The sequence below is a fragment of the Talpa occidentalis genome, unplaced genomic scaffold (assembly GCF_014898055.3).
Source record: "Talpa occidentalis isolate TD23 unplaced genomic scaffold, MPIMG_talOcc4v2.1 talOcc4.15, whole genome shotgun sequence".
NCBI classification, from domain to species: Eukaryota; Metazoa; Chordata; class Mammalia; order Eulipotyphla; family Talpidae; genus Talpa; species Talpa occidentalis.
Window position 1 is genome coordinate 48,428,860 of NW_023601543.1, and position 13,923 is coordinate 48,442,782.

Sequence of the window (13,923 nt, forward strand, 5' to 3'; positions counted from 1 at the left end):
AGGTTTTATATGCAAATCTTTAATTCATTTTCAGTTTAATTGGTATATGGAGTGAGGAGTGTTATCTACTTGCATTCTTTTACATGTGCTGGCCCAATTTTCCCACTACCATTTGTTAAATAGATTTCCTTTTTTCCATTGTATGCTCATGGCTTCTTTGTTATAAATTAGATGTTTATATATGTGTGGATTTATTACTGGCCTCTTGAATCTTGTCTATTGATCTGTGTATGATTCTATTCTAATACCATAATTTTTTAATTACTGTTGCTTTGTAATACAGTTTAAAATTTGGCAACATGGTATCTATACTTTTCTTCACTTTTTTCCATATACATTTGTAATTTTTTTTAATTCCTTGAAAAATATCACTGGGCTTTTGGCAGGAAATGCATTTAATCTGTATATATTTTTTGTTATGGTGGTCATTTTGATTATTTCTCCCATCCATAAACATGATGTAACTTTCCATGTCTTTTTATATTGTTCTATCTTGCTTAACAGTGTATTGTATTTTCATCATATAGATATTATACTTCTCTTGTTAAATTTATATGTAGGTATTTAATGTTTTTTGATCTGAAGTTAATTGGGTTTCTTTTCTTAACTTATTTTTTTCTTATCATTCAGTATTTGCAAGTAATATTACATTATTTGCAGAGTATTGTGTATTAATTGTATAGTCTGCCATTTTAATGTGCTTTATATGGTTTTATAGTTTCTGTTATAGTTTCTGATGGATTGTATCTTCATTTTCATTTATTAACAACTATTTTTAAATTATTGCTTTAAATATGTTTCCTGGGCCCATTGATTATTGAGAAGCATTTTGTTTTATCTATATGTTTTCGGTATTTTTCAGTTTTCTTTTTTTTTTTAAAGATTTATTTTTTATTTATATGATAGCTGGGGTATAAGCCAGAGGCATGGGAGGGTGAGCAGATTCACCAGAGACAGAGCGGGGAGCAGAACAGACAGACAAACCTTTTTTACCATTTTCAACCCCTCTGTGGCTTGAAGGACTGCAGGGGTATGATACCATTTCTCTGACATCTCCCATAGTTCTTGGTCATGGAGCTAACCACACAGCCAATCTGGTTTTGCAGATGCCATGCTGTGGAAGCAGCTCATGTGTAGAACAAGTTCTCATCATGGGTAGGAAGGCTGACAGAGCTCTGGTGAACTCCTGCTAATTCACATCTTTTACAGTAACTCTAGGTATTCTCTAGTCTGCATGCTCCATGTTGCCAGCCAGGGGAAAGGGTTTTTATACCTTTTAATATATGGATCCAATCCATTTATGTTTATGGAAATTATTGAAATGTAAGGATTTATTGTATTTGTTAATTGGTTTTTGTTGTTTTTATAGTTTCTTAGTTGAATCTTATTGTAGCAATGGTTCCAACTGGGATGGGATAAGTATTTTGTATCACACAAATAACATTTGTGTAGATTAATCTCTTATGTGCCAGGTTATTGGTAGATCTCTTCTCAGTCACATCAAATTCCACTACCCAGGACTTCCCCACAAGATCAAACAACTATTCACTTAGGTCTTTGAACCACAGCCTCAAGCTGACAGTCTCCACCTTAGACAAACACTACTCTGACCTGGGCCTCCCTGGTGGCACAAGGGGTTAAGTATCACACTATGTAGCAATCCAAGACATCTGCAGCTGGATTTCAATCCCCGGTCTGCCAGGGAGCAACCCACATGGCCAAGCAGACCTCTCCTGTCTTGCCTGTTCTTCCCCTCGGCAGTGTATTTCAGTTAGTCTGCCTGTTCTGTTCCCCGCTCTGTCTCTGTTGAATCCTCTTACCCCCCCACATCTCTGGCCTGTGCCCCAGTTCTTGTATGCATAAATAAATAAATCTTAAAAAAGAAACTATGCTGACCCTTACAAAGAATGTCTTATAGTCTCACGTAACCTTAGTGGCTGGAGTATAGGGTTTTTCACCCTCGAGACTTTATTCTGTCATTGTGGCATTTATCTTCTCCCCTATGTTTAGTTGCTTATCATTACTGCCCCAAACAATATCATTTTTTGAAGGTGGGCCCCTTTGTTTTCTACACTGTTTATTTTCACTCCCTATTCAGCGGAGTCCTGAGGTTCTAAACTCCCCCATGTGGGTATGAGTAGCCCTTTAGCCATCAACAGATAAAGGCTCTATGTTGAAATTGTTCCTCCCTCTATTAAGAGCTGATTCCCAGCAATGTTCCAAGCAAAATTATATTGCAATTGTTCTTAACCTGTCTGTCATTGTCACTTTCCCTTATGAAATTATTTATCTTATGGTTTTCTTTCAGGGAGTATTTTATTTGTATAAAAAATTCTGTCTATGTGGTAAGGCAGTAAATGCTAATAATGGCTTCTATGTTTATTGCAGTTCTATTAATTTTAATCTGACGTACTTTGATATTCTTTTTCTTTAAGCATTAAGATCATGAAGTATCTTTTTAATTTTTTTAATAATAAATTTTATTTTTATATTCCCATATATTTGCAACCCCTTATTTTGCCCCAAACCCTCCCTCCCGCCCCCTACACCCATAGAGTGTCTCTGGTTCATAGTTGTTGTTGATTTTGATGTTCACTTTCTTATAGTTATTCATTTTCCTGGTCCCTTATTTAAGTTTTCTAGATTCCTGCTATGAGTGAGACCATCCGGTATTTTTCTTTTCTTTCTGGCTTATTTCGCTGAGCATGATCCCTTCCAGCTCCTCCATGTTGTGGCAAATGCATGTTTTTATCTTTTTGAATGCTGAGTAATACATATGTACCACATCTTCTTGATCCAGTCTTATTTTTGGCATTTGGGTTGTTTCCAAAGCTTAGCTTTTGTAAACAGTGCTGCTATAAACTAGGGGGCAGGTGCTCTTTGGAATTGATGTTTCTGTGTCCTTTGGGTAAATAAATAGGAGTGGAATTGCTGGATCATATAGAAACTCTATGTGTAGTAGGTCCAGAAATCTCCACACAATCTCCATAGTGGTTGGACCAGTTTGCACTTCCACCAACAGTGCAGAAGAGTTCCTTATCTCCAACCCACGCCAATATTTGTTGTTGCTAGTTTTTTAATATGTGCCATTTTCACTGGTGTAAGATGGTATCTCATGGTAGTTTTGATTTGCATTTCCCTGATTACAAAGTGATGTTGAACAATTTTTTCATATGCTGCTGGCTTTGGTTTCATTTCCTCTTCAGAGAAAGTTCTTTTAGCTCTAGTCTTCTGCCCATTTTTTGACTGGATATATTTCTCTTGTGTGTTCGTTGAGCTCTATCAGCTCTTTGCAGATTTTTGTGAATCTGTCCTTTATCATTAGTGTTGTGTGCAAAAATGTTCTCCAAGTTGGTGGGGTTCTCTTTGTTTTTGTTATCTCGTTCTTCTGTGGCAGAAGCTCTTTAATTTGATGCAGTCCCAGCTGTTTATCTTTGCCTTCACTATTTCTGCTTTGGGTGATGTGTCTATAAAGATGTTTTTGATGTGCATATCACGTAGTGTTTCACCTCTATTTCCTTCTATGTATTTTATGGTTCCTGGTCTTATGTCTAGTTCTTTAATCCATTTTGAGTTGATTTTTGTGTATGGTGTGAGGTAGTGGTCAAACTTCATTCTTTCGCATGTCGCGACCCAGTTTTCCCAGCACCATTTATTGAACAAACTTTCTTTGCTCCAATGCATAGTCTTTGCTCTTTGTCAAAGATTAGTTGTCCATAAATCTGTGAGTTTATTTCTGGATTTTCTATTTAATTCCATTGGTCTGTATGTCTGTTCTTGTTCCAATACCATGCAGTTTTGATGATTATGGCTTTGTAGTATAGTTTGAAGTCTGGGAGTGTGATACCTCCATTCCCTTCTTTCCTTTTCAGGAGCGCTTAGGCTATTTGGGGTTTTTGGTGATTCCATATGAATTTCATCAATAATTATTCTATTTCTTTGAAGAATGACATTGAAATTTTGATTGGAATAGCATTGACTCTGTATATTGCTTTTGGTAGGATGGCCATTTTAATAATGTTTATTCTTCCAATCCATGAGCAGGGATGTCTTTCCATTTCTTTGTGTCTTCTTCTATTTCTTTAACAGTGTTTTATAGTTTTCATTGTATAGGTCCTTTACCTCTTTTGTTAGATTTATTCCCAAATATTTGATTTTTTTTTGTTTCAATAATAGGGATGGCTTTTTATTTCTTCTTCTTCAGATTATTGTTTGTGTATAGGAAGGCTACTGACTTTTGAGTGTTGATTTTGTATCCTGCCACTTTACTGAACTGATTGATGAGTTCAATTAGTTTTCCTGTGGAGTTTTTGGGTTCTCTATGTATTATTATCATATCATCTCAAATAGTGATAGTTTGACTTCTTCTTTCCTATTTGGATTCCTTGTGTCTTTCTCTTGTCCTATTGCTCTGGCTAGAACTTCCAGTATTATATTGAAAAGCAGTGGTGAGAGAGGATATCCTTGTCTTGTTCCAGATCTTAATGGAATTGCTTTCAGCTTTTCACCATTGAGAATGATACTGGCTGTTGGCTTGTCATATATGGCCTTTATGATGTTGAGGTATGTTCTTTGTATCTCAAGAATTTCAAGGGCTTTTATCATGAATGGATGTTGAACTTTGTCGAAAGCTTTCTCTGCATCTATTGATATAATCATATGGTTTTTATATTTCTTTTTGTTGATGTGTTGGATAACGTTGATTGATTTTCGGATGTTGAACCATCCTTGTGTCCCTGGCATGAATCCTACTTGGTCGTGGTGAATTATCTTATGGATATATTATTGGATTCTAATAGCTAAAATTTTATTGAGGATTTTTGCATCAGTGCTCATTAGCGAGATTGGCCTGTAGTTTTCCTTTTTTTTTTGTCCTTGTTCAGTTTTGGTATTAGTGTAATGCTGGCTTCATAGAACGTGTTTGGTATTGTCCCTTCCTTCTCAGTTTTTTGGAAGAGTTTGTGAAGGATAGGCACCAGTTCGTCTCTGAATATTTGGTAGAATTCATTTGTAAATCCATCAGGTCCTGGGCTTTTATTTTTGGGGAGGTTTTTATTACCATTTCAATTTCACTGCTTGTAATTGGTCTGTTTAGGTGTTCTATTTCTTCTTTATCTAGCTTTGGGTGATTGTAGAGTTGTAGGAATTTGTCCTTCTCCTTTGGATTGTTGAACTTGTCTCCATATAACTGTTCATAGTAGTTACTGATTATTCTTTTGATTTCTGCTGTGTCCATTGTGATTTCTCCTCTTTCATTGATGATCCTGTTTATTTGTGCTTTCTCCCTTTTTTCCTTGTGAGCCTGGCTAGGGTTTTGTCTATTTTATTGATTTTCTCGCAGAACCAGCTCTTGGTTTCATTGATCTTTTGGGTTGTTTTTTTTAGATTCAATTTCATTTATTTCTGCTTTGGTTTTTATTATTTCTTTTTTTCTACTGTTTTTGGGGTTTTTTTGTTGTTCTTTTTCTAGATCTTTGAGCTTCGAGATTAGGTTGTTTCTTTGAGTTCTTTCTTGTTTCTTGATGTGAGTTTCCATTGCTATATATTTTCCTCTTATTATTGCTTTTACTGCATCCCATACATTTAGGATATCGGTGTCCTCCTTGTCATTCAATTCAAAGAACTTTTTTAATTTCTTCTTTGTCTCCTCATCAGTCCAGTGGTCTTCCAGTAGTGTGGTTTTTAATCTCCATGAGGTAGGATAGTTCCTTGCCTTCTTTTTATGGTTTATTTCTAGTTTGATGCCATCATGGTCAGAAAAGATGCTTGGTATGATTTCAATCTTGGTGTATCTGTTGATGTTTGTCTTGTGCCCCAGTATGTGATCGATCCTGGAGAATTATCTGTGTGCACTTGAGAAAAATGTGTACTCCATTTTTCGGGGTTTGGTGTTCTATAGATGTCTGTTAAGCCCAAATGCTCTAGGTACTTATTTAGAGCTTTAGTTTCTTAACTTACTTTTTGTCTTATTGATCTATCCATTGTTGATAGTGGTGTGTTGAAGTCTCCCACTATGTGTGTGTTTTCTCTGATGTCTGTTTTCAGAGATGACAACAGTTGTCTGATATGTTTTCGTGCTCCTTTGTTTGGTGAGTATATGTTAATGAGTGTTATTTCTTCTTGAAGTGTTGTCCCCTTGATCATAATGTAGTGACCATTGGGGTCTCTTTTTATCTTTTTGAGTTTGAAATCTGTTTTATCTGATATATGTATAGCTGTTCCTGCTTTCTTTTTTGGTCCATTTGCTTGTAGGATTGTTTTCCATCCTTTAACTTTGAGTCTGTTTTTATCTTTTATTGCTAAATGTGTTTCCTGGAGACAGCAAAAGGTTGGGGATTGTTTCTTAATCCAGGCTGCAACTCTGTGTCTTTTTATTGAAGAGTTTAGTCCATTTACGTTTAGAGTTAATATTGCTATGTTAGCATCTGTATTTGCCATGGTGTTTGTCTTTCCTTTGATTTTATTTATTTATTCTTTTAATAACTTTTTTTGGCCTTCTTTTGTTGTTATTTGTCCCTCTGAGTTTCTGGCTTTAGGAGTCCTTGTAGTATTTTTTGGAGTGGGGGTTTAGTCGTAATGAAATTCCAGAGTTTATGTTTGTTTGGGAAGGTCCTTATTCATTCTTCATAGAGGAAGGAGAGCTTTGCGGGATAGAGTATTCTTGTTTGGCATTTGTTGTCTTGGAGTCTGTTGACTATGTCCCTACACTGTCACCTTGCCTGTAGTGTTTCTTCGGAGAAGTCTGATGTCAGCCTGATTGGTTTTCCATTGAATGTTATCTGTTTCTTCCCTCTTGTCAGCTTCATTATTATTTCCTTGTCCTGCATTCTTGGGAGCTTTGCTATTATGTGTCTTGCTGTATTTTTCCTTTCGTCGTGGAAGTTGGTGTTCTTCTTGCTTCTTGTATATCAATTTTCATCTCCTTCTTCACATTTGGGATGTTCTCTTCAATTATCTCTTTGAATATTTTCTCTGTCCCTACATCTCTCTCTTCTCCTTCTGGTATTCCTATAACTCATATATTTCCTTTCCTCATTGAGTCAGATAGTTCCCGAAGTCTTTCTTCGGTCTTTTTCCTTCGTAATTCTCTTTCCTTTTCTGTTTTGTTTCTTTTTATTTTTGTGTCTTCAAGAGTACTTATTCGTTCTTCCATTTCATCTATTCTGCTTTCATTGCTTTTCCCAGAGTTCTTTAGTTCCTCCATTAATTCTTTGATCTCCTGTGTTTCTTTTGCTTCACCCTTTAGGGACACAATTTCATTATTCTGATCGTTGATTTTTTTTCTCATATCATTGTTTTCCCTTATGAGTTCTGTCACTTTTTTAATCATAGCTATTTTAAATTCTCTTTCTGAAAGGCTCAGAAGTTCTTTCAAGTTACTGTCGTAGCAATCTGGGGTGTGGTTTCTTTTTGTGGTTTGCTTTTTTCCTGAGGAGTTGTTAGGTTGTGTGTGGTTTTTCTACTCCCTACTGTCTGTTTTCTAATTTGTCATACGCATTGGGACACTGTGTTGCTGGGACTGGCCGGCATCTTGGGTGAACTTCTCCACCCCCCTCTGGCTCCTCCAGGAGCCATCTGTCTGTTTCAAGCAGTCTTTACTGAAGAAAGGTCCCTATTCTAAAATGCTGATGTGGGGACACACTCCCCTGTGCGCCTGGTCTGCCCCGGTGGTGGGTTCTCGCTCCCCCTCTGGGCTTGAACTGCAGGCCAGAAGGGGTCTGGTGTGGGCAAACTTCCCCGCTCACCTCTGGCTCCTGAGGGAGCTTTCTGCTGGTTTCAGGAAGTCTACTGAAGAAATGTCCCTGTTCTAAAATGGTGATGTGGGACACACTCCCTGCGCGTCCGGTCTCAGGCACACTCTTCTGCGTGCCCCGTCTCCCCCGGCCGTGGGTGCCCGCTCCCCCTGTGGGCTCACAGTGCTGATTGGAAGGGACCTGGCGTGTGCTAACTTCCCAGCTGGCCACTGGCTCCTCCGGGAGCCTTCTGCCCTTTTCAAGCAGTCTTTTCTGAAGAAAGGTCCCTGTTCTATGGGGGTGTCAGTGACTTTTTTCTGGTCGCTAGGTGGCGCCAGAGATCTCTCCTAATGTTCTTGGGGAGCTGTTTTTTTCACCCCGTGGGACAGGGAACAGAGCGGGAATGGTAGGGTAAACCTCAATGGCTTTGGGGTGCTGTGTCTGCCTTGTGCCCCACCATCGTGGAGAACCCATGCCTCGAGTTTCGTACCCCAGGTCTCAGTTCCAAAGCCCTCAGGTACAGGATGCGGGCTGTAGCCCAGTTCAATGCAGCATTGGGCGCAGAAATGGCGCCTTTTGCACCCAGCTCACGTGCCTGGGCACCTGGTTCCTGATTACTCAGTGAGGGACTTTCACTTCAGTGAGGGCTCCCGCGTGTCTCCCCGCAAGCCTAGGTCGCAGGCGAGGGGACCTGTGCAGCTGCAATCTGCGTTTGCTTTTCAAGCGTACAGCTTTTCCGCGCAAGCTTACAGGCTGGCCTGGGGCTGTGTGCAGAGCTTTGGGAATCTCTGTTGTTCTCTAATGTTGCCTGGCGCTGTTCGCTCACCTCCAAGGCGAATCCTGCAGGGTTCTCCACAGCTCCAGTTCACAGGGTGTGGTGGCTGAAATAGTCCTTTCCCCTCACAGCCCTGCTTGATGTGTAGTTTGTTCTTGTTGGTCATTTTAGTTTGTTTTTTTTCCTCCTTTCTGTTGGTCGGAGAGTGCAGACTTTGTGGGTGGTGGAGGGTAGCAGGGTTCTGCGCTTTCCTCCCTTCTAGTCCTCTTTTATGGCATCTTTCTTCTTCAGGTAGTTTGCTGGAGTCGTCCGTTTATCTTCCGTGTCCAAATTCCCACTGGGACCTGCCGCTTTTCGTACCTATTAACTTTTTTTTAATGGGAGATCTTACTCACAGGGTCTGCTCGCCACCATGTTGATCCCTGTACTTTGATATTCTAACGTTCATAACAAGTGTTATTATATCTTCTTGGAGAATTGATCCATTTATCATGTTATGCTGCTCTTTTTTTGTGATATCTGTCATTACTCTAAATTTCTTTTTTTCTGGAATTAATATAGTCTCTAGAACTTTCATTTGATTAATGTTGATATAGCATAACTTTTCCCATAGCTTTACCTTTAATCTATTAGCTTTATATTTAAAACAATGGTCAATTTTATTTTTATGCACCCTGACATTCTCTGCCTATAAACTTTTATGTTTAGACCATTGAACTTTGTAGTTTTTCATATAGTTGGATTAATAGCTACTGTGTTTGATACTGATTTCCATTCATTACCTTTGTTCTTTATTTTTGTCTTCTAATATTTTTCTACTTTCTAATTTTTTAAGATTTTTTAATTTAGTCATGCATAAAGAACTGGAGTCTAGGCCATAGGTGTGTGTGGAGGGGGTGAAAGGATTCACTAAAGACAGAGCAGGGAGCAGAACAGACGGATCTACTGAAATACACTGCTGAGGGGAGCAGTGGGTGAGACAGGGGAGGTCTGCTGTGCCATGTGGGTTAGCTCCCTGGCCTGGGATTGAGCTCATACTGCAGTGACTGGCGATAGCTTCATAGCGCTTAGACTTTAACCCCTGCGTCTCCAGGGAGGCCCTACTTTCTATTTTTTAATGAAAATTTTATTTTATATGGTCTATCCTATTTTAGCATATCAATTATTCTTCATATTTAAACTTTTTTGTGATTGTCCTAGTATATATGAGAGTATGTTTTTGATTATTTTATACTTTATCTAACTTCACCTCACACCATGCTGCTACTTGGGAAATACAGGTTACTTATTACATAGGATTTCCAATTTCACCTTACAGTCCCTTATATTTTTGTCATTCATTGCACTTTTTAGTAACATTCAATCACCATATACATTGTTGCAATTATTATTTTGGATATTCTTTTATGTAGGATCACTTACAAGTAAGAAAAATGTAACAATTTATTTTATCTTCATTCATTTTTTTCTCATGTTCTTTAATCCCTTTATCTTGGTACATATTTTAAGATTTAATTATTTTTGCTGGGGTGTAGGTCAGAGGTGCGAGATGGTGAGAGGATTCACTAGAGACCAAGTGGGGAGCAGAACAGGCAGATTGGCTGAAATACACTGCTGAGGGGAAGCAGTGGGTGAGACAGGGGAAGTCTGCTGCACCATGTGGGTCAGCTCCCTGGCTGGGGATTGAACTCTGCTGTAGTGGCTTACGACAGCTTCATAGTGCTGAGACTTAACCCCTTCCACCACCAGGGAGGCCCTGTTCATACATATTTTTGACACATCTTTTCCTTCTGTCTGAAGAAATTTTTAACATTTTTAAAAAAAGATTTATGTATTTATGTATACAAGAACTGGGATGTAGGTCAGAGGTACAGGGGTGGGGTGAGGTGATTCACCAGAGACAGAGTGGGAAGCAGAACAGGTGGATTTACTGATATATACTGATAATGGGAGAAGCAGGCAAGACAGGAGAGTTCTGCTGTGACATATGTGGGTTAGCTCTCTGGTCAGGGATCAAACTCAGCCTGCAGCTGTGATAGCATGATAGCACTGAGACGTAGCCCCTAGGCCATCAGGAAGGCCCACTTTTCAGCATTTTTTTGTGTTATAAGTATATTGGCAAGATAACCTTCAATTTTTGTTTGAGAACTTCATTAACTTTCCTTCAGTTTTACTGGGTATTTTCACTAGGTACAGAGTTCTGAGATTGTGACTTTTTTCTGTCAACTTCAATATTTCTCTCTAAGCTTTTCTTTTGCATGGTTTCTTGAGAGAGCTATTTTCTTTTTACTTATTTAATATTTTCTTTTTAATTAATTAATTTCTTCCGTCATTGTAGTCCCCATAGTCCTCCCACCATTGTGTCACCTGTGAACCAACACCATATTCCCTTGTGTTCATCTCTTCTCTGTTTTGCCCCCTTCCCATCCCCTCCTTTGCTGTCTGATTCTTAAGAGAATTATTACACTTGAATCTCTTTAGGTTAGTTGATTTTACCTCTAGTGTCTTTAAACATTTTCTCTCTGTCTCTGCCTCTGAAAAAATTTTCAGTTTTTATATGATATGCATACATGTTGATATTTGGTATTTTTCTTACTGTCTCAATCTGTTGCTTGGTATATGTCTTTATTTTTTAATATTCTCAGTCCTCATTACTTTATATATTTCATCTATTTCTTTTTGGCATTCCTAATATGCATGTCTGAAATCTTTTGTAATTACCTAATTGTTGTTAAATATGCTACTCTACCTCTTGGTATGTCAGTTTTTTAAGTTTCTATTAATATGTCTTCCAAGTTCACCAATTATTTCTTAGTCTAGTCCAGTGTGTCAGTGCTTCCATTAAAGGCATTCTTTATTTCTGTTAGTGTTTTTGATTTCCAGTATTTTTATTTGACTTTTTTTTTAAGTTTTCACTTTTCTGCTTTTATTACCCATCTGTTCTTGTGTATTGTCTTCTTTTTCCAATATAGACCTTAGCTATAATTCCTGGCCTTATATTCAACCATCTACCATGTCTGCTTCATCTGAGTTTAGTTCTGAAGGCTGTCCTCACATCAAAACTGTTTCTTGTGTGTTTTCCTTTTTGCACATTTTGTAATAAGTTGTTGGAAGCTGTTATGATGTTCTGGTTAAAGTAAATTGAGGTAGGGCCTCCCTGGTGGTGCAAAGGGTTAAGCACAGCACTATGATGCTATCCTCAGTCTCTGCACATGAGTTCGATCCCCTGCCAGGCCAGGGAGCTACCCACATGGCGCAGCAGACCTCTCCTGACTTGCCCGCTGCTCCCTCAGCAGTGTATTTCAGTAGATCCTCCTGTTCTGTTCCCCATTCTCTGTTGAATCCTCTCACCACCACCCCTATCCCTGCACCTCTGGCCTGTACTCCAGTTCTTGTATGCATAAATAAATAAATCTTTAAATAAATAAATAAAATAAATTGAGGTAGATAGGTGTTTTGCCTGAGTTTTTATGTTCATCTGATTAGGATTTAAACATTTAGTAGTTTGCTGTAGCTGTTATTATGAGAGGCCAAAATTTCTTCTAGTCTCTGTTTTTATCTTCCCTTTTATCTTTGGATTTGCTTAGAGACTTCTTAAATGAGGTCTGATACTGACTAATAAAAGGCTTCTACTTCTGGGTTTCTGTTCTGAAAAGTGTTGATTCTCTGTATTCATATATCTATTGAATACTTGAGGCAGCGGTGTTTTCTCTGACTTCAATTCTCTGTTGAATCTAAGAGAGTTGTTGATTTTTACATTCAACTTTATCTTTGTGAGAGAATGTGCTTGGTAATTTCCAAGCTTCTTGATTGTTGAACCAGGAACCAGAAGTCTACATCTATCACTTTTTTTTTCTTTTGGCTTCACGTTCCTCATTTGTAAAATTAAGTGATAAGATCACTACTTATCTGAATTCATTCATATATGATACATAAGAAAATGAATGAACTAAGTAAAATAAAAACAAACTTTTAGATGAATAGAAAAAATAACAGTTACAAAAAGGGTGAGCAAGGTGGCTAATTTGCATAAGAGATGTCAATAGCATGGTGATAGATGGAAACTAGAGTTCTGGTAATTCTGGTGACAAACACGAGGTAGCATATACAGATGTTGATTTAAAATGTTTTGTACCTGAAATCTATATAACGTTATAGATCATTATTGGTTCAATAGACAAACGGAAAAGGTCACTGTTCAGTGGTTAAATTCTCCTTTAGCTCTACCATACTATTGAGTACATAAGCACTGATTATCATGAAAATGACTACACTGATTTGTGACATGTGTGTCTCTTCTACAGGCAGATCTCCAGGTGGACAAGGAGAGGCATAATTTCTTCGAATCTTCTCTTGATTATGTATATCAAATTCAGGAAGTTCAAGAATCCAAGAAGTTCAATATTGTTGAGCCAGTAAGTTTTCTGTATTGATGTCAAACATATTTACCAAGTACCTGGTATATGTGGAAATCTTTCGTTGTAAAATTGGAATCTCAAAGAATGTGAAAGGGAATTAATATTTAAAAATGAATGTAAAGAAATTAGATACACTGGCTAAAATATTTTTGCTTTCTCCCTACTGTTCTTTTCTTCTCTTTCTCATCTTTCCTTCTGTTTTCTTCATCAACATTTTTCTCATTTTAGCTATGTTTCTTTCTTTTTTTTTAAAGATTTATTTATGCATACAAGAACTGGGGTACAGGCCAGAGGTATGGGGGGTGAGAGGAGTCACCAGAGGCAGAGAAGGGAACAGAACAGGCTGAATGACTGAAATACACTGCTGAGGGGAGCAGAGGGTAAGTCAGGAGTGGTATGCTTTACCATGCTGGTAGCTCCTTGGCTGGGGATCGAACTTGTGCTTCATTGGCTGTGGATAGCCTCATAGGTTGCATCTTAACCCCTTGCACTACCAGGGAGGCCCTATGTTTTTTTCTTTATCTCTTTCTTTTCCTCTTTCCACCCCTCCCTTAATTTCTCTGTCACCCCTAATTTTAATTTTGGCTTGTTCCCCTTTCTTCATTCCTCTCATTCATTCAGTAAAACTCTTAAAGTGTCCATGATTTACCAACCACTGTTCTAGGAACTTACATCTGTTGCATTCAGCGACTTCCCATTCTATTATTTGTACTTCTTTTTTCCCTGAAATCAGTAACAACTTTTATTGCATCTTAAAGATATATTACAAATAGGTCTAAGGAATCATCCAGTATCTTGATCTTTCTGTAGCTGGACAACTTAGATCTTATTCATTAGCCTGCTGAACTGTTCCTTTTAAGATATATATGTATCATCCAAAAATTTCCTGCTATCCTTGTTTTTCACTGTTGTGGCTTGCTGAATCAAAAGGACTGAATTTGATATAAATTCAGTATCATTTCCTTGAAGAAATAACTCATTTTTGTGGACTTGAGCC

The 13,923-nt window shown here is 37.9% G+C and overlaps 1 protein-coding gene across 1 annotated transcript in view; it reads left to right on the plus strand.

The window, feature by feature from the left end:
• Positions 1-13,923, plus strand: part of OPHN1 (oligophrenin 1) — a 414,559-nt gene that overhangs the window by 171,101 nt on the left and 229,535 nt on the right. The window contains exon 7 of the mRNA XM_054695894.1: positions 12,813-12,923. Within this exon, the coding sequence (XP_054551869.1) occupies positions 12,813-12,923 (111 nt within the window). The remainder of the gene's footprint in view (positions 1-12,812; positions 12,924-13,923) is intronic.